We start from the raw sequence: 21,333 nt of genomic DNA, 5'->3' as shown, positions 1-21,333 counted from the left end.
TTTTGATGACATTGGTACAGAAATCACCCGGGAAATTTGCCGTCTCCCACTCACCGGGGCAGAGAAGCCCCAAGCAAACCCTGCATCGCCCTTGCATGCTGCCCAGACCATGAAATAACCTGCATCCCACCATCTATTTCCACATCTTGAAACATACAGAAAATGAGTTAGGAGACGAGTTATCAAAGATTGTGATAACTTTAACAAGAAGTATTAAGTACCACCTAAAAAGGGCTTTATTTTCTGTATTGCTACAGAGTCATTTCTGTTTGTTCTGGTAACAAGTATTACCCATTGACCCCCCTCCCGCTCTTTAACACTTCACCATGCTGCACAGGACCCCGCTTTCTGCACCATTTTTGAACATTTCCAAAGCACAGCATTTCTAGAAGATCTTCCAAGGCAAAACAAGTCAATTAACAGGCAAACTGTCAATGAAGCATAAAACTTTATTCAAATGAAACGTGCATTTTCTTAACCTTTGACATTTTTATGCAAAGGGGTACATTTAAAATGAGTACATTCCACTTCAGGAGGATGCTGCGCTGTACATCCATCCATCCATCAGTCCCCAGGGTACAGAGAACCAGCGGCGCAGGGCCCCATGAAGCTCAGATGGCTGCCATCCTTCAGTTATCACAGTACTGTACCTTTACAAGAGACAGCATCAGCACTGTGATAACTGAGCCAGGGCAGCCTGTCAGTCATTGCAGCCCCTCCGCAACAGTGCCGAGCCGAGCCCAGCAGGCGCGTCCACCGTGTCCTCATCCCCTCCGTGTCTCAAAAACCCCGCATCACCCCCAACAGATGCCCAGCCACCAGGTGAAAGGCTCAGGAGCATTGAACAGAAGTGGCTTTGCAACTGAGGTTTCAGTCCAGAAAGTTATCCAGATAATGAGCGCTATCTTAATTACCACTGGTGGCTTCTGCAATGCAGCTCAAAGTGTTTTTAAGTGGTAGCTTATTCTGGCCAAATCCACCAACGCTGGATTTAATGGAGAAAGGGTAACTCACCGCTCTACAGATATCACTAGAAGGGGGGCACCCCTCTCTCCCCCTTAAATTCACTGGTGCTAGACAGAAGCGTTTGGTGTATGCTACTTAAAGTATCAAATGTCATGAACCAGACAGTCAGTGGGTATAATGGAAGAGAGCCAGGTAAGTTAATGGAGCTACACCGCTTGCGACAGCTGAGGAGCAGGATCATTAACAGTGTGACTACGAGGGTAGCACCACACCGTGACCACGCTGCATACTGCACCGAGCCTGCCAGGCTTTCGCCAGCGGAGCAGGCTGGCAGGCGGTGGAATTTTACAGCACTGCAAACACATCCAGCTGGGCTTAATCGGGAGTTTGTCACACACGCTTCTGGAGCCGGTGTCGCAGACGCCCGTTCCTACACCTACTGATGGCTTCGGCAGGAGCGGCGCCCAACGCCAGGCAGCCAGCTGCGTTCGCAAGGGACTGCAGCTGGAGCAAGGAGAAGAGGAGCCTAAAGGCTTGAGGTGCTTCAAGTACGCAGCTGGCATTTTTAGGTCATAGGATCCAAATACAAAATTGTGAAATAAACAATTCCACTGCAAACTAGTTAAATTATAAGCTTACATCAACCTGTATTTCCCCCCCAACCTTTTTTTTTTTGTCTTCCCTAAAAACAAGCATCGCTGAAAAGATCATGGAACTATTTCTACAGATCTACACACACCCCCCCTTTGGTTAAGGGAATCAAATACGAAGAGTTCTGAAATGCGTTTAAAAAACACAATGGTTTTACATAGTAAAAGTGAATGTGTTAGTAAGTTTTTATAAAGAGTTCATTTATGATGTTGATGGACTTCACCAGTACAAGTTGCTCTCATGATTCTACCAGGAGAAAGCAGAAACGCCAGAAGTGGTGTAACAGACCAAATAACTTACCTGGAGAAGAGCACGTCCTGAGGTGTTATGGAGACTGGTTTTTTTTTTTTTAAAAGAGAAATACGTAACACTCAGCTGGATCCAGCTATCAAAATGGTGTCTTACAAGTTTTTAACTCAAGAGGGCAATGGAGAGACAAATACGAAATATCTGAGGAGAAGCACGCAGTGGAAAAAAATATTTGTACATTTTAAAACAAACTACAAACATACATTACATAAAAAGGGGACAGTCAACAGATTATGCAATACTGACGTAAGATGACACAAATGACTTAAATATATATCCTGAAACTTGCAGATTTACCACCATTTGCAGATTAATCATTAAAGAATCCGCTGTTGCTAGGAAAAAAAACAACAAAAAAACTTGGTAAAACACACTAATAGATTCTGTATGTACAATGCTGACTTTTGAAAAGGAAGGAAGCTGCATAACTAATGACCCATTTGCTCTTACTTTGAGGCGTTTTTACAACAACATTACTACTCCAGTAGAAAAATTCTACTGATTTCAGGAGAATGGCATAAATGTAGGATTGGGAATCCTACGTTTCACAGGTTGAAGTGATGAGAGAAGAATCACTATTTTACAGTTCAAGTATGCATTGATCTCTCTTTCAAGATTTTAATCCATGCTCCAGCAGTTACTATTACGCTATTTAAAGGGAGAAGGTACACTCCCTCAAAGGTGAACAACCCCTCCCCAGCACCCTCTGGCACAAAGACCGTTCGAGTTACACACATATTCTAAGGGCTGATGCCATTTTCTCTAGAGAGGATCTAGCTCTTACTCCAATACAAGCATGGTTTGTTTCCTTGCATCTACCATGCACATGCCAATTTTTGCTTTGCTTCAGTCAGACTAAAGATACACAGGCTCGATGCAAAAAGCCTAAGCAGGTTCCCCATTATTATCCTAAGAACCCCCTTTTTAAGCAAAAACCCGCATTAGTTTTGGAGTCTAGTACATATTTTAGCTCTTGTTGTTGCTAAGGCATTGCATATTTCCACATGCTTTTTAAAAAACTCTAGTTTCCAATGTTTGCTGCCAGTTCTCGCTTTTGAAAGCCTTCTAAGTTTGTCTGGCTGGTTTTTAAACTCCAGTTCCACCTCCTGCTCCTTTGGGGCTGGCGATTCTCTATTTTTTTTTTTTTCCACTTGTTCCGTATGAACGAAAATTCCTTTAGCATCACACCAACAGAATTACTGATGTGCCCTGACCACAACCTGCAAGGCTTGTGATCCCCACCCCTACGCACAGCTCAAGTATCTTCCGATCCTACACGCCACCCTCGCCCTGCCTCTGCAGAAGCTTATGAGGCACGCAGGTAGCAAACCTGATTTCCATCTCGAGTAGCGCGATTTTAACAAAAATCTGGAGAAGTCTGAAGAGGAAAGAAAATAAACAGCAAGTTACGAGGGTACAATGGTCTGGCGAGCGATTACATGGCTTCGATGAGGGGGGCAGAGGCTGGGTTTGAGGCGGGTGAAGGCTGGGAGAAGCGACGGTCCCTGGCACGTCCCCGGGCCACCGCCGCTGCTCCCTCCCAACTTTCCTTCGACGGCGCTCCCCGAGGCACGGTACCTGAAACCCGGGGGCAGGCGGCAGCTTGGCAGCACAGCCGCGGGACGGGACGGGACCGGACGGGACGGGACGGCACCGCCGGCAAACTCTTCTCACAGAGCCCTCCCCAACCCCCGCGCCCGCCCGCTCACCCCCGCCGCGGCGAGAGGCCGGCCCAGGCCCCCGCCTCGCCCGCCCGCCCCGCTCCCCTCGCCCCACTCGCCGTCCTCCGTCCGTCCGGAGCGCTGGAAGCCACCCGCGGAAGGGGCGGCGGCGGCGGCCCCGCTCCTCCCGCGGCCTCGGCGGGCGGCCGCACCCCCGCGGCGGCGGCAGGCCCCGCCCGCGTAAACACCGCCGCCCGGAAAATAATAGTGCGCAACGGGGGAGCGCCGTGCCCCGGCCCCGCCGCCCCCGCGCCGCAGCCCCCCGCTCCCCCCCGCCGGCGGGCGGCGCGGGGCCGGGCCGGGCCGGGCCGGACCGGACCCACCTGCGGGCGCGGCGCTCGGCGGGGCCGGGGGCGGCATGACGCAGCACGGGCTGGCGGCGTGAGGGCCGCCATCTTGGTGTGTTTATGGCAGCGCCGCGCGGCCATGTGACGGGCGCTTCCGGGGGCGGGCGGGCGCGGCGGCGCGCGGGCGGGGGGGACCCCGCGCGCGGCGTGGGGCACGCCCACGGGGGTCACGTGCGCAGAGGGGCACACGCTGCGGGGCGCGGGCGGGCGGAGGAACCTGCGCTTGCGCACCAGCGGGCACGCGCGGGCGCGCGCGCGCACGCCCCCCCCCCCCCCCGTGGGTCTGCAACCCTGCCGCGTCCCGCGGGGTCCTGGCGGCCTCGAGGGCTTCTCGGTGGGCGCGCGGGTGGGCGCCCCCCGGCGGCGGGGTCACGCAGGCACGCACACACGCGTGTGCACACGCGTACCCACGGCAGCGCCGCGCCCCAGGGCAGTGCACGAGCGTCCCCACCGCGTTGTCACCGGCTTTGAGCAGCCCGTGAACATGGCAGGGGCTGTGCGTGTGCGAGCTGTGTCGTGGGCGGGCTGCGCGCGTGCAGGCTACGCGCGTGGGGGCTGTGCATGTGCAGGCTATGCGTGTGCAAGCTGTGCGCGTGCAAAGTGCATTTGCACGCCGTGTATTTGCAGGCTGTGCACCTTTCAGGCGGCGTTGGCAGGCTCTCTGCAGGCTGCGCGTTTGCAGCCCGGGCGCTCGCTGCCCGCGCGTTTGCAGCGGAGGCCGCAGCCCCGCACGGCCACCCTGGCTCTGCGCGGACACAGCCACGGGCGCCTGGGGACACAGCCGCGGCAGCGCCGGCGCGGTGGCCGTGCGGGACGTGCACCGGCCGCCCAGAGACCCGCCGGTGCCGCCGGCTGTTTCTGCACAACCTCCGGCCCGGCCTCCGCGCCCCCAGCCCCCGCCCCTTGCCGGGGACACCCCCCCCCCCCCCCCCGCGGGGCTGGGCCGGGCGGCGGGGCCCCCTCGGGCGGCGGCCCGGGGCGGGCGGGCTCCGGGACTACAAGTCCCAGGGTGCCGCGGCCCGAGGGGGCGGGCGGGCGGCGCGGCCTGCCGGTGCTCCCCCGCCCTGCTGATGTGTACGGGCCGCGGCGGCGGCTGGATGCGGGGGGAGCGGCGCGGCTCGGCGCGGCGCGGCGGGCGGCGGGGGGGGCCGGGGCCGTCTGACGCGCTGTCCTGCCCCGCAGGGAGCCGGGCCGGGCTAGCGGCGGCCGGCCATGGCCTCCAAGCTGCTGCGGGCGGTGGTGCTGGGTCCCCCCGGCTCCGGGAAGGGGACGGTGTGCGAGAGGATCGCCCGCAGCTTCGGGCTCCAGCACCTCTCCAGCGGCCAATTCCTGCGGGAGAGCCTCCGCGGCGGCGGCGGTGAGTGCCCGCGGGGCCGCCCCGTCGGGGGGCGGCGGGGACCGGAGCGGGGGGTCTGCGGCCCCGGGCATCTTCGACGGGGATGGAGATGGGGATGGGATGGGGATGGCGATGGCGATGGGATGGGGAACCCCCCCCCCGGATACGCCACAGGTCTTTTTCTTTCCGTGGGGCTGGCACAGCTCATTCATCGCCCTCTCCCTCCAGCCTGAGCTCACGGAGCTGCCCGATAAAAGTGGGGACCGATGCTGTGGGGAGCCGTGGGTGTGTAATAGTTTCATCCCTGCGCTGGGTGGGTACGGCTCCGGAGAAGCCGGTACCAATAACCCACCTGCTCGTGCACCGAGGGTTAACGGTGGCGTCCGGGGATGCTGGTCGCGTGTTATTAATAACTTCATCTTGCCTCAGGTGGTTGTACAGGAACGGGATAAAAACTGCAAAGCGGTGGACAGCAGATGGTTGAAATGCTGGTGCACGCTGTGCCTGCGCGACACCCACGGTGGGAGGGATGGATTGGGAACGTGCGTTCGTGCACGGGGGAAACCCCACTGGGAAAATTGCTGCGGGTCACGAGGTGCTGTGGCCGGGTGCCGTGCCCTGATGTGCTGTGCCGTGCCAGCCCCTGCGGCAAGGACGGTGGGGTGTTACGGGGTGCTGCTGCGTGTCCCCCGCTCCTTATGAAACTCCCTTCCAGAAAGCAGGGAGGTGGAGGAGGTGGGCGGCAGCACCCACCCTGCACAGGTCACCCCCCGAGACCTGGCTTTTTCGGGCTTGCGGCAGAGAGCGCAGCGGGCAGCCCCTGGGCAGGGCGAACCTGCCTGCAGGAGCACGGCCTCGCCATGGCCCCTTTCTGCTCCTGCCCGTCCCGTGTTTGACATCCAGGTCCAAAGCCCTTGGGAGAACTGACGGTCTTTGCTGTGTCTGCGCCCCGGGCAGCGCTGTCGGCCGGTGAGATGCTCCCCGGCCCCGGCCAGGCTCGGGAGCGGGCACGCTGCACCCCAGCTTGCACTCGGCTTCCTCTGCAGCTGCCATTAGGCAATCCCAGCATATTTCTTTTTCTAGCAGCTCCTTCTCTCCTCTGCTTAATGTGTGAAAGACTGACCCAGAGAGGAAGCTGACTCACAGGGCAGAGGAACGGTAAAACGGCATCGATACAAAACAAGCTGAGAGAACCCAGAAGTGATTTCCCTTTTTAGAAGGATAACAAAAAGAGGGAGGAAAAAAAAGGGGAAGGTAGAGTTCTGGAGAGCTGTGCGCTCTGGCAGGGGCATTGCACACAGCCCTGTGCTGGCCACTCATTTAAAAATATCCAGATTTCCTTTTATAAATAAAAAGGACAATGATATTTCCTTTGGAGGGAGGCTCAAAATTAGGAAGATCCCGATGACTGCTTTGGCCGAAGGACAAAACGCCTTGGTGAAAAGCAAGCAGAGGTGCAGCGTGCGGGAGCGGGGCAGCGCGGTGAGACTGCGTGCCCACCCAGGCACTTGCACGATCAAGGTCTAAACAAGTGGCTTTCCTGGATTTTATATTTCAGTTCGTACTCTTACTGCAGAGCTTCTCCGGGGACACTGGAGAAGGGAAAAGGGGCTGTGAACGGAGTTAGCTGAAGGTATTTCCCAAAGCACATAGGGTAAATTCAGTTTCCCAAAGGAAACAACACTGAGAAACGTGGGTAAAATTACTCAGAAGTAAATCGGCCTTAGTTTGGTACAGCTGGCGTGACATTCAGGTCCCACCTTTGACTCAGCCTCTGGTTACAGCTCTCAGTAAACTGCAGCTATTTGCTGGGGTTTTTTTTGCTATTTGCTTTGGACAAGCTGTTACACGACGGCGCTGCGCTGTGCCAGCTCCAGGGGAAGCTAGGTGGAAGCAGACTCTCCGCCTGAGTTTATAATCTGCGCCACTGGCTTTGCATTTTAGGGAGGTGGGGCTCTTTGATACAAACAGCTGCGTTACAGAATTGTTGTCCCAAAGGGACCCGTCAGTCTGGTGCTAGTAGAGTAATCTCGGTCCAAGGATGGCAGGCAGGCGTCGACGCACGGGGGATTTTCCTGCTTGCTGTTGCAAGGTGTAAAGTAGCCGTGGCTGCGGGGTTCAGGCTCGGGCGGCACGGAGGACTCCAGCCGCTGGAGGAAGCCCAAGCCGCCCGGCATGGAGAGCATGCCCAGCTCGTCACCGTTGTCGGCAGACTCGGGGAACCAGGACTTCACTTTGCAGCCGAGCAAAGCAGCTGAACGCACGGCTGCTGCTGAATTGTTTGAGGTTTTGCTACAGTGACCCTACGAGTACATCCGCTACCGCACATTTGTCTGTTAATTAGCGTCTTGCTTAGCGAGTGGCTGCTCTGCTGTAGGAAAGGGCCTTTTTAAGATCTTGGAAGACTTAGAAACTGTGGGTTTGGTGCTAGGCAAGGGTGATGGAGGGTGGTGAGCAATTTCCTTGGCCTGTACTTGCCCCAGTACCCAGGTGGTTGTCTCTGGTGTTGGCAGCATCCCGGGGTCTTAGCAGGACCCGGCAGTTAATTTGTAATACAACTTAATTTCTTTTCCCAGTGGCTTTGGCTGAGGGTCTGCATCGCCCCAGGGACACGTAGGTCTCATGTCTGTCCCACCACTTTCTTTAGTCTGCTTCGTTGGAGGTAGAAGTGGCTCCCGTCCCCTCTTCGTGATGGATTTCATTTGTTAGTGTCGACCAAAGCGAGCACAAAAAAAAGGCCAAGGGGGTTGTGGGCTGTGCTTGGCCGAGCCCTGCGGTCCTTCTCCCCACCTTTCCCACCGGCGACGGTCTTTGCTGGCAGAGCCAGGCGCTGGCCCAGCTGCCTGTCCAAGCTGAGCCCAGGAGATGCAACCTGCCAGCCCTTTGGTTTTCCATAGGGTCGGTGCTGTATCTTTATGTGCAGGAGCAGCAGCGATGCTCTGGCTGCGGCGTTTTCCCCCGGTGCTGGCTGCCGCCACGCAGATGGAGCCCGCTGTCCATCCAGCGAGTGGGTCACGGCCCGAATTGGGGGCCACGCCAGGCTCCAGCTCCCCAAAGTGACGTCCTGCTGGCGGGGATGGCGTGGGAGCGAGGGCCCTGGATGCAGCGTCCGCATCGGGAAAGAGGTCCCGGGGTCTGAAAACCAGGGTGCATCTGGCCCTGGCCAGCCAGGGTTGTTGCAGCTTAACTGTGCTGGTACACAGGCGGCTGCGGTCGGTGCCCTATGAACCAGCCAGGGTTTCTCCTCTCTGTTAACTCCAGATTGCGTTGCTGTAGCCTAAATAAAAAAATCATGTAGAAGGTTGCACTGTGGGGCAGAAAGTCCAGGGTTATCGTGCAGGGTCTGGAGGCTGCCAAGCTCCATGTTTGGGAACAGCCTCTCCTCCAGCCCGTCCTGCTTCGTCCTGGGTGGTTGTTTTGTTGCTCGTGGCCTCAGGCGCAGGAGACGTCCCTCAGGGCTGTAACTTAGTGGTGTTTTGATAAGGAGGGACGGCTGCAGATCAGGGTCGCGTCGGGGAAGCCACAGAGAGCCCGAAATCCCGTGCGTTAAAGGGTGGATTAAACTCACGGTCATTAGATTAATGAGATTAAGCCCGTGAGTCAAGAGGCTGTTTTGCACGGAGCTCAGCGCTGCTGGGAGCACCCGCTGGCCCAGCTCAGGCAGCAAGGGTAGCGGCTAAGGAGTCCTTTGCTACCTGGAGTAACTGCAGAGCAATGCTTGCAACCCCTCTCTGCACCCAGCCGTAGCAGTGGGGATTTAGGTGCTTGCATAGGTGCTGTGCAGCGCAGTAGGGGTGAGCCCCAGCTCCTCACGCGAGGGGATCGGGATCTGCAGGGAGCTGCTGGGCAGGGACCGGCATCTTCCACCCTGCTCGGGAAGGACTGCCCAAACCCTGCTCCCCTTTGGCTGGCGGCTGGGGAGCGCTTCTCCAGGGGGGCTCGCATGGAGCAGGCTGGGCTCTGGGGCTGATGGCTGGTGCAGCTGGGAAGGGGATGGCAAATGTAAAAATTGGAGATAAAGGCTGCTTGGAAGGAACCCCGCGGGAGCAGGGCTGTGCTGCAGGGATGATGTGCTCCCGAGCATCCCTGGTGTTGGGGGGCCGGGGGGACCGGGCAGCTCTGCAGGTCCTTCGTGCAAAATACATGCCCGTTCATCCTCGGCGAGAGGAGGGCTGGCGGTGCCGCGTGTGCTTTGGAGGAGGCTGAGCAGGGAGGGAGAGGCTGGAGGGGCTTCAGTAGCTGTCCAGAAGCAGTCAGCACCCTGCGCTGGTGCGTGGACCCCCGTGGTAGCGCATTCCCCCCGTGCCAGTGCACGACCCCTGTGCTGGTGTCTGCCCCCCACGTTGCTATGTGCACCCCGTGCCCGTGTGTACACCCCCATGCTGGTGCGTGCCCCCCTGCGCCAGTGCGTGCCCCCACGCTGGTGTGTCTCCCCAGCACGCCTGGGGGGGCCCAGAGGAGCAGCATCCCCGGCAGCAGGAGTTGTCCTTCGCGGAGCAGTGGACAGCTGTCCACCCGTATCAGGGGCGTGGGAAAACTGCGGCCTCCGTCATGCAGAGAGCTGTGGGCCTCCGCTGTATTTCCAGACTTCACAACTGTGGCTCGGTGTATTTTTGGTTTGCAGTGCCAGGCCCGGCTCCAGCAGCCCCGCCGAGCAGCAGCCGGTCCCTGGGATGGCCAGCCCTCCTCGGGATGGCAGCGGGACCTTCTGCTGCAGCTCCAGCCTCCGCGGCCGCCGGACTCTGCCCTGGGAGCAGCTCTGCCCTGCCAGCGAGCGCATTCCCTGCAAGCCTGTGGCAATGTGCAGACCGTGTGAATAAATATTAAAAAATGTAGGCGGATGTGATAATATTTATGCCCTAGCAGGTCTCCATGCTGGTTTCATAAGACATCATCTATTATTTCCATCCCCGCGTCCTTTGCTTCCCCAAGCAGGAGAGCTGCCAGCAGTGCTGGCGACGTATGGGCAGCAACAAAAAACTTGTCATCGAAAAAAGGTATTTTCTGCTCGCTGTGCCTGGCAGCCACCGTGGCTCTGAGCAAAGAGCTGCTCAGCAGGGTGAGCTGAAATGCCTTTATGGAGCGGAGGGAGGGGGACGCGCCGTGGTCCCGTCCCCGCAGTGACTCAGCCCTGCAGGCTGGTGAGTCAGGGCCTGCTGCCTGCCCTGTTTCGGAGGCAGGTTTCCAACCCGGAGCGTGGCTCGGCTGGCAGCCCTGACCTACCCCGCTTTCCTGCCAGGCATCGTCTGCGGACCATTTCGGGAGCCTGCGAGATTTCCTGCGTGCGCCCTGACCCCACTCTCCGGGAGGAATCTGTGCAGGCTGCGTCAGGCTCCCCTGTTAGATCAGATGAACTCTCTCCAGAAACTGTATATCTTGCAAAAAACCCCTCCTGCAGCTCAGGAATTCAGCCCGTGGCCAGATGCGTGTGCCTGCCTGGTCTGACATCTTGCTGCAGTCTGGAAAACCAGAGCCTGCCTCCAAATGCAGGATCCTGTGGCTTTTTTAAGAGAGGACTCATACTTTGGGAGGGCTAAAATGTGCTGTCCTCAGCAAAAATCTTGCAAAAATTGATTGCAAAATTGTTCATTTCTGGTGACAAGTGCTATTTCAGCTGCTGTCGGAAGAGAGCAGAAGAGGTGTCGATTGGGTCCTGGTCCAAGAGGAAAGGGCCGGACCTCTTCTGACGGCAGGATCAGGACTTGTCACACGCAATGGCAAAGAATACGTGCATTTTCCAAACAGTTTCTTTGTGTCTCCGAGTGGCTAAAAGAAAATCGCAGGCAAAGTGTAATGTAAGAAGCAACTGAATTTATTGCTCTCCTTGAAGTAACATCTGCTGTACCCCAGCTGCAATAAAAATATCAGCAGAATAAACCCTTACTACATTGGCTGCTGACAGCCGCTGCCCGGATGATGCCGGGCTGCCGTGAAGGTGGATCCAGACATGATGTTGCACCATTATCCAGACACGGTGGATCCAGACACGGTGCAGAAACCACTGCTGGCTTCTCCTCCAGCACTGCCGGCTCCAGCTGAGTGATGCGGGGGAGACCCAGGCAGGGGCCTGGTAAAGTATATTTACCTTGCAGTTACACCGCAATTAAGTTCTCAAGCATTTGATCTTGGAAATAGTTTTCTTACCTGAGCGTATCTTAAGTTGAGGCTCTGAAGTCTTAAAGCCCTTTGGATGGGAAGCCGTCTTCTGCTTTCAGCAGCGATTTAAGAAACACTTTGAGGTTTGGGTTTCACGTGAGCTCCCTGGCGATGCCTGTTTACTGCCGCGTTTCGCACGTGAAATGGTGAATTTGCACCTCTTCAGATCATTTTTAAATGATGACGCCAGCTTTTCCTGATGATGGTTGTACATGGCAACTTTGTGCCTATGAGCCAAATGCTGCCAGATCTGCAAGCGTTGCTCACATGCATCATTTGTCCTCATGGCTTTACCGGAAACCTCCTCCGAGGCACAAGAATTTGCAGCTGTGGCTCAGTGCATATAGGAATAGGCATTATTAGCATCCTATATTTGACACTGACATTGCTTTAAAGCAAGCAGTGAGCCAGGCAGCGGGATGCCGGCCAGATCTGCAGTCCGGGATGGGGTGACCATCCCGCTGTCGGAGGTGCGCGGAGGTTGGCTGCGTCCCTTGCAGCTGGTCCAGTGTCTTTGTGACATTTAACATCCATGCCAGCGTCACTCGTAACCACACTGGTGCCTTCTCCAAAACCAAAGGAGCTTTGTGCGTAGCACGCGGTGTGTGCGTCCGGTGTGGCAGGGACGGCGCCGGTGCCCCTTGCCACTGTCAGCCAGGGTACAGGGCTGCAAGGGCTTGGCCGGTGCTCGCTGCGCTCCTGCTCTCGGGTATTTCAGGCATTTCCATTTCTACAGCACCAAAAGGACTGCGTGGCCCCCGGCTATCAGGAGCAGCAGCTATGAGCAGAGGGATGCTGCCGAAAGGCTCCTGGATGAGTGATTTGGGAGGATAGGCAGAATTTGAGGGGGAGCGATATTTTTTAAGCGGAAATGTCATGCTTTTTTTTTGCCTTTTTTTTTTTTCTTCTCTTGAACAGAAGTTGGCGTCTTGGCAAAGCAGTACCTTGAGCGAGGCCTTCTGGTGCCGGACCACGTCATCACGCGCGTGATGATGACGGAGCTGGAGAAGCGGCGAGAGCAGCACTGGCTGCTCGATGGTGAGTGCGCTGCTGGCATCCCCTCTGGACGGGAAAATCCCAGCCCCCTTTAAAACATTCTTTTGCTGCTAATGGTTTGGCAGCACCAGGAGAGAGAAAAAACAGAAGGTGCCTTTGCCAGTCCTGCCGGCCATGGGGGGAGAGGCAGGAGCCGACCTGCTGGCAGAGACATCTGTCCGCAGGTGTTTCTTCCCTCTGCCCTGAGCAGCAGCACGTGCGTGTCCAGCTGAGCCCTTGGCACGCATCGGGGAAAGGGAAAGGAGATGGGTGTTTCATAAAGCAGAGCCAGCGAGCAGAGCAGGGCTGGAGGCAAGCCAAGAAAAACCTCTTACCGCCTCCATATGTGCGCGAAGGAGCTACTCATCCCAAGCCCGAAAGCCACCTGAGGTGCGGGTGGGGAAGATGCTGAGAGCAAACCGGCAAGGCAAGTGGTGAGAGGAGCAGCAGAGGGTTCGCCAGGAGCTCCTGCAGCCCTCGGCAGTGAAGCTGCACGCCTGCAGCCGTGCTGCATCGCTGCTGGTGGCCTGGGAGCTGGCAAGTGCCGGTGGCAGCTCTAGAAATGGCTTTGGGACTTGGTTAGGGAACGGGACAGGGCTTGGCGGGTCGCACTTACCTGTGGTGTTGGGCACAGGCAAGTGTGACATGTGGGGACGAGCGGCCGTGGCTGTTGTAGGGGGAGAAACCCTCCCTTGCCGATCTGCTGAAGCTCTTTGAAAGAGTCAGTGCATACATAGATAAGGCTGAGCCAGTTGATTTATAACAGACTTGGGCTTTCGGAGAGCTTTCAGGCTCCTGATAGGGAAAATACAAAATAGTTTACAACTAAAATAAGTCTGTGGTTTAGTGCCATGGACTGGAGGGCTGGTGGAGCTGGGCTTCTTTCCCATGTGGCCCTGGGTGGCCCCAGAGGAGGGGTGGCTTGTGCTGGGGCTTGGGGTCCGGCCGAGCTCTTCTCACCCCGGCAGGCACCGGGGATCCGGCAGCGTTGGCACCGGGGGTCTGGCAGTGTCACCCCACTGGGCTCACAGGGAGGATGTCAGGGACCTCAGGCCCTGTAGGTTCAGGCTGCCTTGAAGATATCTGGGAATCCCCACTATTAAAATTCCATTATTCTTACCATAATGCCACTTAATTCATCTGGGAACATGGTGATTAACAAATATTACAGCAAGAAGTGCTGCGTAAACAAGTACATCTTTCATTGTACTGAAACTCTGGCGTTCCAACACATTCACGGGGGTTTGCATCGACACGCTCAGATCCAGGTTCTTGCAGCTTGGGATGCTGATTTATCGTGGTGTGACCCCCAGCAGCCTGGCCCGGCGACCAGCTCCTGTTTCGTCACAGATTTGCATCCGGAGGTCCCGCCGAGGGTGCCGCAAGGCTGAAGCAATTCCGGCCGTGGGCTGGTAACGAGGGTTTTGGGAACCCCCTGCTTTGTGTGCTGACCTCCGCTTATACCAAGATGAAATCCCATCCAGACCTCCGCTTATACCGAGATGAAATACTGAAGCTAAAATCTGAACGCAGGCAGCAGCGATGCTGGCCACCCTGCGCTGTCACGTTCTTCCTCCTAATTTGGGGGGAATTCGTCTGCCTGGGGGCACGAGCGGTGGCTGCAGTCAGAGCCCCGCTCCCGCAGTACTGTGACAAGGAGCGTATTTATTTCAAGCGGTCCGTTTGATAACATAAATAACTGACTTTACTTGGTAAGACAGACTAAATGTATTCTTTCTCATGACGGCCGATTCATTCCCTGTGCCGATGTCCTGACGAGCTCTCGGCTAATAATACTCTGCTTGGGAAAAGCCTGGGAGGTCTTGGAGGGTTTTACAGATGTAAAAAAGGTTAGAAAAATGAAAAAAGGGTGTTGTCAGCAGAGAAAACTGGAGAGGGGACCGGCTCGGAATCACCTCTGGTTGCGGTCCGGCTGCAAGAGCGGATGCTCCCAGCCGGCTCGCTGGCCTTTCCGAACAAAAGGTACTGCCTAGTACCTTCAGAGGATGGGGGTTTCAGAGAGCTGGGTGATGGCTGTACAAACCTTTTTATTGCAGTATCCTTGATGTCCTCCATGTAAACCAGCAGTGTGTTACTCACCTGTGCACAGCGTTTTGTTTCCTTCAGGTTTTTCTTTGTAATTCCAGCATTTATCCCCATTTTGTTGTCGCCTGCGCCCTCTTACTTGCCTCCAGCCCCTGTGCAGGGATGCCAGCCCTGCACCAGACACGACTTTGCAGGAAAACATGAGCCCACAGTGACCTGTGTGTTGTATTTTGGGAATCAGTGCTGTAGGAGCTATTTTTTATTGTAGCCATATGGTGGATGCCTGTCTTTCACACCACTTGTGCTATAGCGAGGAGCCGTGGTGGTTTTGCAGCTCCGGGGCGGGTGATTTTGGCTCCATCACTGCTGCTTTCCTGCCTCTCATGACAGCCCCTTTCCGTTGCGGTGCCGGCACAGGTTTCCCTCGGACGCTGGGGCAAGCCGAGGCGCTGGACAGGATCTGCGAGCTGGACCTGGTGATCAGCTTGAACATACCCTTCGAGACGCTGAAGGATCGCCTGAGCGCCCGCTGGATCCACCCGGCCAGCGGGAGGGTGTACAACATGGACTTCAACCCTCCCCATGTCCAGGTAAGAGCCCGTAGCATCGCGGTGGTGGTGGCTGGGAGCAATTCACAGAAGGGAAAGATCAGAGAAGCCTTTCTCTGCATGAGCTGAGATCGTAAAAAAGCATTGGGGAAGAAATGCCAGGTAGTAAGCACTGAGCACTGGAGGGCTTTGCCTTCGGGAGCCAGCCTGAAGGAGTTGCGCTAAATGTTAATTAGGAAAATGGGATTTATGTTAAATGCTGTCCGAGGATGCTCGATGGATGCAGAGCACGACGAGGCATTTGGCAGCGGTTGCGCGGCAGGGAGCTGCAGCATGGGCGATGGGGCCGGTGGCTGCATCCCCTTGATGGTGTTTGCCTTCCCGCAGGGCGTCGACGACCTGACGGGCGAGCCGCTGGTCCAGCGCGAGGACGACAAGCCCGAGGCCGTTGCTGCCAGGCTCAGAAAATACAAAGATGCTGCAAAGCCAGTAATAGAGTTGTACAAGTGAGTTGGACCATGCAAAGAAATCACGGCGTGCCTGTAAAGACAGGCACGAGTGCTGTTTCCACCAGCCAGTCCCATGCCCCCATCCCGACAGCCCGAGGAGCTCTGGCATGGCCCCCGACAGATTTTGGGGGGCAGATCGTTGTGCTCAGCGGCACAAAGCCCGGCCCTTCATTGCAGCCAAACCCTGGCCCTGTTTGGAGGGAGGAGGCTGATATAAGGAAATCCACAGCTCCTGTTTGTCTTGCTGGGCTCACAAAGGGCTTTACCAGTGCTGGCAACGGGAGGCATTTTGTGGCCGCGGCAGAAGGCACTTGCAAATCCTTTCTGCCCCCCAGCTCCGCTGCACAGGGTGGGAAGCCTGTTTGCTTTGCAGAGGTGCTGCCCATCAGTGCTACGAAACCCAACCAGTTAAGAGTCTGAGCTTCCTTTTGGGTGAGTGTCCTCCAGCAGAAGAGATGGAGAAGCTCTGAGATGCCTCAGACCTGCCCACGCAGAGCTGTCGCTGAGCGGCCCGAGGGTCTGCGGGCGGGTGGGGACGGTGACGTTGCAGAGAGCAGCTCCCCTCCTGCACGCACCCGCCAGCCGCTTTCTACCCTGCTTCAAACCAACCTATTCGCCCTGTGCTGTGCAGATCCAGGGCAGTACGTGCTGCACCATCACCCTGCAAAAAATCAGTCCAGGACCCCGAGGCGTTTAGGTAAAGTACAGGGCGACTGGCAAGAGCTCAGGAGAAGGGCGAGACCCCGGGGCTGGCTCGGGTGGGTCTGCTGTGAGCACAGACATGTTTCAGGGCTTGTCCCTTCTGCACTGCTGGTATTTTGGGGCGGTCCCCTGGCCGAATTGGGAATAGATGGATTGCCGTAGGGTGGCAATCCACTGCTGAAAGGGAGCGAGCGCTTGGAGTGTTTTTAAAGCAGAAGTGGTCCATGGGGGCCCAAAAGCATCCTTGCAGGGGAGCGGGGAGAATTGGGGCCCTGAATTTCCCACTCACTTAAGCACATGAATAAATCCTGCTGATTTATGTCTATAAAGCCCTTCAGAGAATGAGTGGTCTTTAGGGGGAGGAGGGTGAGCTCTCCTCCTGGGTAATGTGATTATTCATGGTTATCTGGGTTTGGCTCATCCATGCGCGAGTGCAGCTGGGCTCCTCCCAGCGAACGCCGCGGACGGGAGCAGCCACCGCTCATCCCCTCTATCCTCCTCCTCTTGCCCAAAAAGCCGTCGATGAGCTTCCAGCCTGGCCAGGCTTTCTCCTGCCGACAGCCAACCTGACTGCAAACACCCCTGTCCTCAGGACTGGAAATACCCCGGTACTGACTTCTCCCTCCATCTCTCTTCCAGGAGCAGGGGCATCCTTCACTCCTTCTCGGGGACAGAGACCAACAAAATCTGGCCCTACGTGTACACACTGCTTTCCAGCAAGATCCCACCCGTTCTCTCGGACGAGGAGAACTAAACGGCTTGTGCCAAGGACCAAGAGTTAACGCCATCACGGATTTGGTTTCTCTGCGCGGTGCTGGGGCTGTGCTCAGATTAGGCGATTGTGCGGTATCTAAAGTCCCTTCCCCGGGTGCACTGGGTGACATCGGTAGATACACAGTTATAGCCAGGATGAGGGTGAAAAGATCTTTGCTTATAAGGTCAAGTCTGCTAGAATAAGGGTTTTTTTTCTCTTTTGAGGCTATAAAGTATTCCTGTCAGTGCAAGTACACACACAGATCAGTGATGCAAACCTGGGTAGCGATCATGCCAGGTTTCCACAGCTTGCCGTGATGTCCCCTGCCACCCCCATACAAACCCCAGCCTCTGTTGAGCCTACAATGTGCCATCCCGTTGCTCCACAGTACCGTTTACTGTAGATTACTCTCTAGGTTCAGGGGTTTTTTTCTATAAATTATTTTCTATTAAATTTATTTCTCAGAGAAATAACACTCTAAAAAGCAAGACTTAGCCCAGTGGGAATTGGTGAGCAACATGGAAAATGTGTACACTACAAAGCTCAGAAATGTGAAGATCGCATTTCTAGCATTAATACACGTAAAAGAGGGAAAACATTGGAGATAAAACACGCACTTGTGCTTCTTCCGTAGAGAGATGAAACCCCTGTTATAAAAAGCTGCTGCACAGTCTGGTTTTCATGAGACGCTGTGACACTGGGCAGGATCTGTGCCGGGGACGGGTTGCACTCCTTTGTGCTTACCTTGTTTATAGCTTTTAATACTACAAGATACCGTCATGTTGTAAGAGTTTCTCCCAAGGATTTATTTTGATGTGTGCTTCAATTTTGGGGAGAAATCAAGTCATTCCATCTCTTGTGCTGCCTTTGTCCCTGAGGTCCCCTGGAGATGAGGTGTTCCCTAAGTGGTACCCACTGCGGTTGCAGCATCTCCGGCAGAAGCAGCTCCCTCCCCATGAACTCCCGGAGGGGTGAGAGCCTTCCCTTCCCCGGGACGCGTGCAGGGGCTGCCGAGGGCCATGCCCAGGCATTTCCCCAGGATTTACAGCATCATCTGAGCGTGTCGCTCCTCGCACGCAGGAGCTTCTTGGCCAGGTGGAGTGGCTTTTCTCAACTGGAAGTACTGTAACCCTCTTTGGTGGTAGGATGCAGTACCTAAGCAATGGGGATGTTCTTTTTGTCTCCTCGAGTTGCCTTATTTTATAGAATATATATTTAAGAAAAAAGCAAGATGTGTATTTTTAAAGGTTTAAAAAAAAAACCAAACCGCTGAATTTTAGCATCCACTTTAGGGAACTCTGCACGAAGCTGCTTGCGTTTGCAGAGTGTGCTGCAGGCTGCCATGGGTGGCTCAGCAGGGAGCCAGAAAAGCTGTCGCTCCCCTACCCCCGCTTGATTAATTAGAGCAGCCTGGGCAAGTTTCTGTTGCTGAAATGTCACTGTTTTTATTTTTGCTTGGAGAGTGGCCCTGCAGCAGGGGAGGGGGAGCTGACTGGCTTTTTTAGGGGTGCACGGGCTCCGTGTACAAAACTTCAGCACGTCCCAGGAGTCTTTTATCCCTGCTGAGCCACTCGCATCCTCATGCTATCGGAGGAGCCCCTGATGTTTGCTCTCTCCGTGGGAGGCAGCTTTGCCCTGGCGCTCTCCTTATAACGGAGCCAGAAGCTGTCGGGCATCTGCCGAGCGAGATCTCTGCCCGCGTGCTGCCCGCTCGTCGCCTGCCTGCCAGTGAAAGCGATGATGCAGCGGCGGCAGGGCAGGGCTCCGCATCCCGCTCTGGATGGGAATGCATCCCAGGTGGGAGCAGAGGGACCGTCGGGTTCCACTGCTGTCCCTGGGGGCCCTTCCATCCCCCCGGAGCTCCCGGCCTGGGAGGACGCAAATCTTCCACCCTGCAATGAAATCCTATTTAAGAAAGATTTTAGATTTTCCCATGACCCTCAGAAGAAGGTCTAAACACAAGTCTAGAAACAGCCAAAATGTGTGTGCTGTTTTCTTTCCAACAGTGTGGGGCAGGAGGGGAGGAGATGATGGGGGGTGGTTTTTAGGCTATAAAAGCAGCCTGGCCGCGGTGGGTGGCACTGCCGGGCCGAGTGCCGGGCAGGGGGGCTGCTCCCTGCTTTCCCTTGCCTAGCTCTTGGGTCTCATCCTTCCCTGCTGCAAAATGCCTCCTGCAGAGAGGCTTGCCCCGTGCAGCAGCGCCCAGCGGCAGGACAGGGCTTGCAGATGTCTTTGCCCCAGGAGAGCCGCCCGAGCGCTTGTTTTAAAGGCTTCAAACCCTGTAGTAGATGTAGAAATCCCACAACTGTGCATGCATCGAGCCCTCGGGATAGATTTTTCTACAAGAGTTGTCCTACAATGCATTTTCATAGACCAAATACCGGCAGGGATGAGGTCCCGGAGTGATACGTGTCCCTCGCCTTTCCTCCCTGCCGCGCTCCCCTTTGGTACTTTACTGTGAATCTCACGCCTTTTCTAAAGCGACAGCAATTTTGTACCGACCCAAGATACTGTGTGATGGGAGGAGGGTCTCCCCGCACGCAGGGCACCGTTGGCATGTCACGCCGAGTTTTCTTCCTGGAGTTTCTTCCCAGTGAGTCGCCGCAGCTGTGTTACTGCTCGAAAGATGTAAATAAATTTTTTCCTCCTGCTTATCCCTGTGCCGGCAGTGTCTGTGCGTGAGTTATACCCGATCTCTGCTGAAAGCCAGGCTCTGCACGAGCCCTTGCCCTGCGCCGAGGGTGCAGGACGTGCCTGCAGGTAGCCGGTCATTTTTGACCTGGGGTTTCTTTGCAGGAGCTGATGAGGAGGAGGAGGAGGGGGGAAGAAGAGGACTCAGAGCATCCCCACTTGAACACAGGAGAAAATCCCTCAGTAAAGGGGTTCCCCCAGGTTTTGGGCTTGGGCACAATACTGCTGTTTGGGTCCTGTCTTACAACCAACTCCTTTATTTGATGATATAATCCAAAATATCGGTTAAAAAGCCAGTTCTGACAGTGCAGATGAAGCCTGTTGCTCCTGCCCTCCCATCCTTGTTGCATGTAAAGTGGTTTTTATTTTCCTATTTAACTTCCCCCAACAAAAGTAATGGAGACCATTAGGCAGGGCAAGGCTCTGGCTATTGCTCGTGCCCTGTGTAATCCATCCCGTGTATTTTGGTAGAGGAATTAAAAGCCATAAACTGAAGCGCCTCCGCCCATCAATACCAGCTTGCAGATCTGATTGGTTTTTGTTTTTTTCTGTAATTCCCAAATAGCAGCTCGGGGCCGTCAGTCCCCTGTTTGGAGTAAGCAGAGACTCGGAGATGATTAGGAGAAATTAAAAAAAGGGTGATTGATAAGCAGCGAAACCACTGCCTGGCAGGCGAGAAAGCAGAGGCACGGCCAAGGGTCGGCCTTGGCATCCGTGGCAAAGGAGCCGAACCCAGCGGGAGGGGTGCGGGTGATGCCGGGGTTCAGGGTCGTGGCAATCCGGAGGCAGAGAAGGGAGGTATTGCCTCCGTGCAACTCCATCTGAGGGTGCAAGGGCAGATACAGACAAGGAGGAAACAGAGCTATGTAAGCTAGAAAATGAACTCCGTCTAAAAACAAAAGTTTGGAGGTCAGAAAGCAGAGGAATATGTGAGGAGTGCCAAAATCAAGCTGAGACCAAAGCCTCGGCTTTCCCCAAGTGCTGTCAGGGGAGCAGGGGTGGCACAAGGGTCGGCTCCCCGTCCCAAGCCTGACCCGCAGCACGCTCTGGGGTGTCCCAAACGGGGGGGGGGGGGGGGGGCTTCTCCCCACCTGCAAGGGACATGCACCCAAACCTGGCACGGCCGGGGACGCAAACAAACCGCCCCGGCACCCGCAAAGCAGCGTGTCGCTGCGGGGCTGCTAAATACTTCTTTGAAATTCAGAACAACACTGAAAGCATTAAAATTCCCACCTTTCTCTTACATTAGTATATATTGTGCAATATCGATCCCTTCATGTAAGGTTTGTAGTATATTATTCTTTATTTGCTTTCTGCACTGCACGCTGCTTATTTAGAGCCCAGGTATTTTAATTTGTCCTTTCACGTATCTGCCCCCGGGGACCTGTGCCTGGAACTCCTGGGTGGTTTCCCCATCAGTCACCACACCGCTCCGCTTCCCCTGGGCGTTGTGCGGAGAGATTAAAGCTTCTGGGATGCTCCAATACAGTGGGGATAGGGATACCCAAGGAAGATAACTGGAGTTACTGATGACTGCTTGGAAGAAATGACACTGATAGCTG

At 55.7% G+C, this 21,333-nt stretch overlaps 1 protein-coding gene and 1 long non-coding RNA gene across 3 annotated transcripts; one reads left to right on the top strand and one right to left on the bottom strand.

Moving 5' to 3' along the window:
• Window positions 1–334: 334 nt before the first annotated feature.
• On the bottom strand, window positions 335–4,068 carry LOC140653876 (uncharacterized). Its single transcript, XR_012043256.1, has 3 exons — window positions 3,971–4,068; window positions 3,257–3,304; window positions 335–2,261 (listed from the first exon to the last, which is right to left on the bottom strand). It is a non-coding gene; the product is annotated as an uncharacterized lncRNA (long non-coding RNA).
• A 996-nt stretch (window positions 4,069–5,064) lies between these two features.
• On the top strand, window positions 5,065–19,734 carry AK4 (adenylate kinase 4). Of its 2 annotated transcripts, none has more exons than XM_072866544.1 (5): window positions 5,065–5,351; window positions 12,405–12,524; window positions 14,985–15,157; window positions 15,503–15,621; window positions 16,966–19,734. In XM_072866544.1, exons 1-5 carry the CDS (start codon window positions 5,207–5,209, stop codon window positions 17,078–17,080), a joined length of 672 nt encoding a protein of 223 aa, XP_072722645.1. In that variant the 5' UTR covers window positions 5,065–5,206; the 3' UTR covers window positions 17,081–19,734. The 2 variants fall into 2 exon arrangements, with proteins under 2 accessions (XP_072722645.1, XP_072722646.1); XM_072866545.1 differs by lacking the exon at window positions 5,065–5,351 and adding an exon at window positions 11,358–11,400.
• The last annotated feature ends 1,599 nt before the right edge of the window (window positions 19,735–21,333 follow it).

The sequence above is a fragment of the Ciconia boyciana genome, chromosome 7, assembly GCF_034638445.1.
Source record: "Ciconia boyciana chromosome 7, ASM3463844v1, whole genome shotgun sequence".
Taxonomy (NCBI): Eukaryota; Metazoa; Chordata; class Aves; order Ciconiiformes; family Ciconiidae; genus Ciconia; species Ciconia boyciana.
This window is presented reverse-complemented; position numbering and strand designations above follow the sequence as displayed.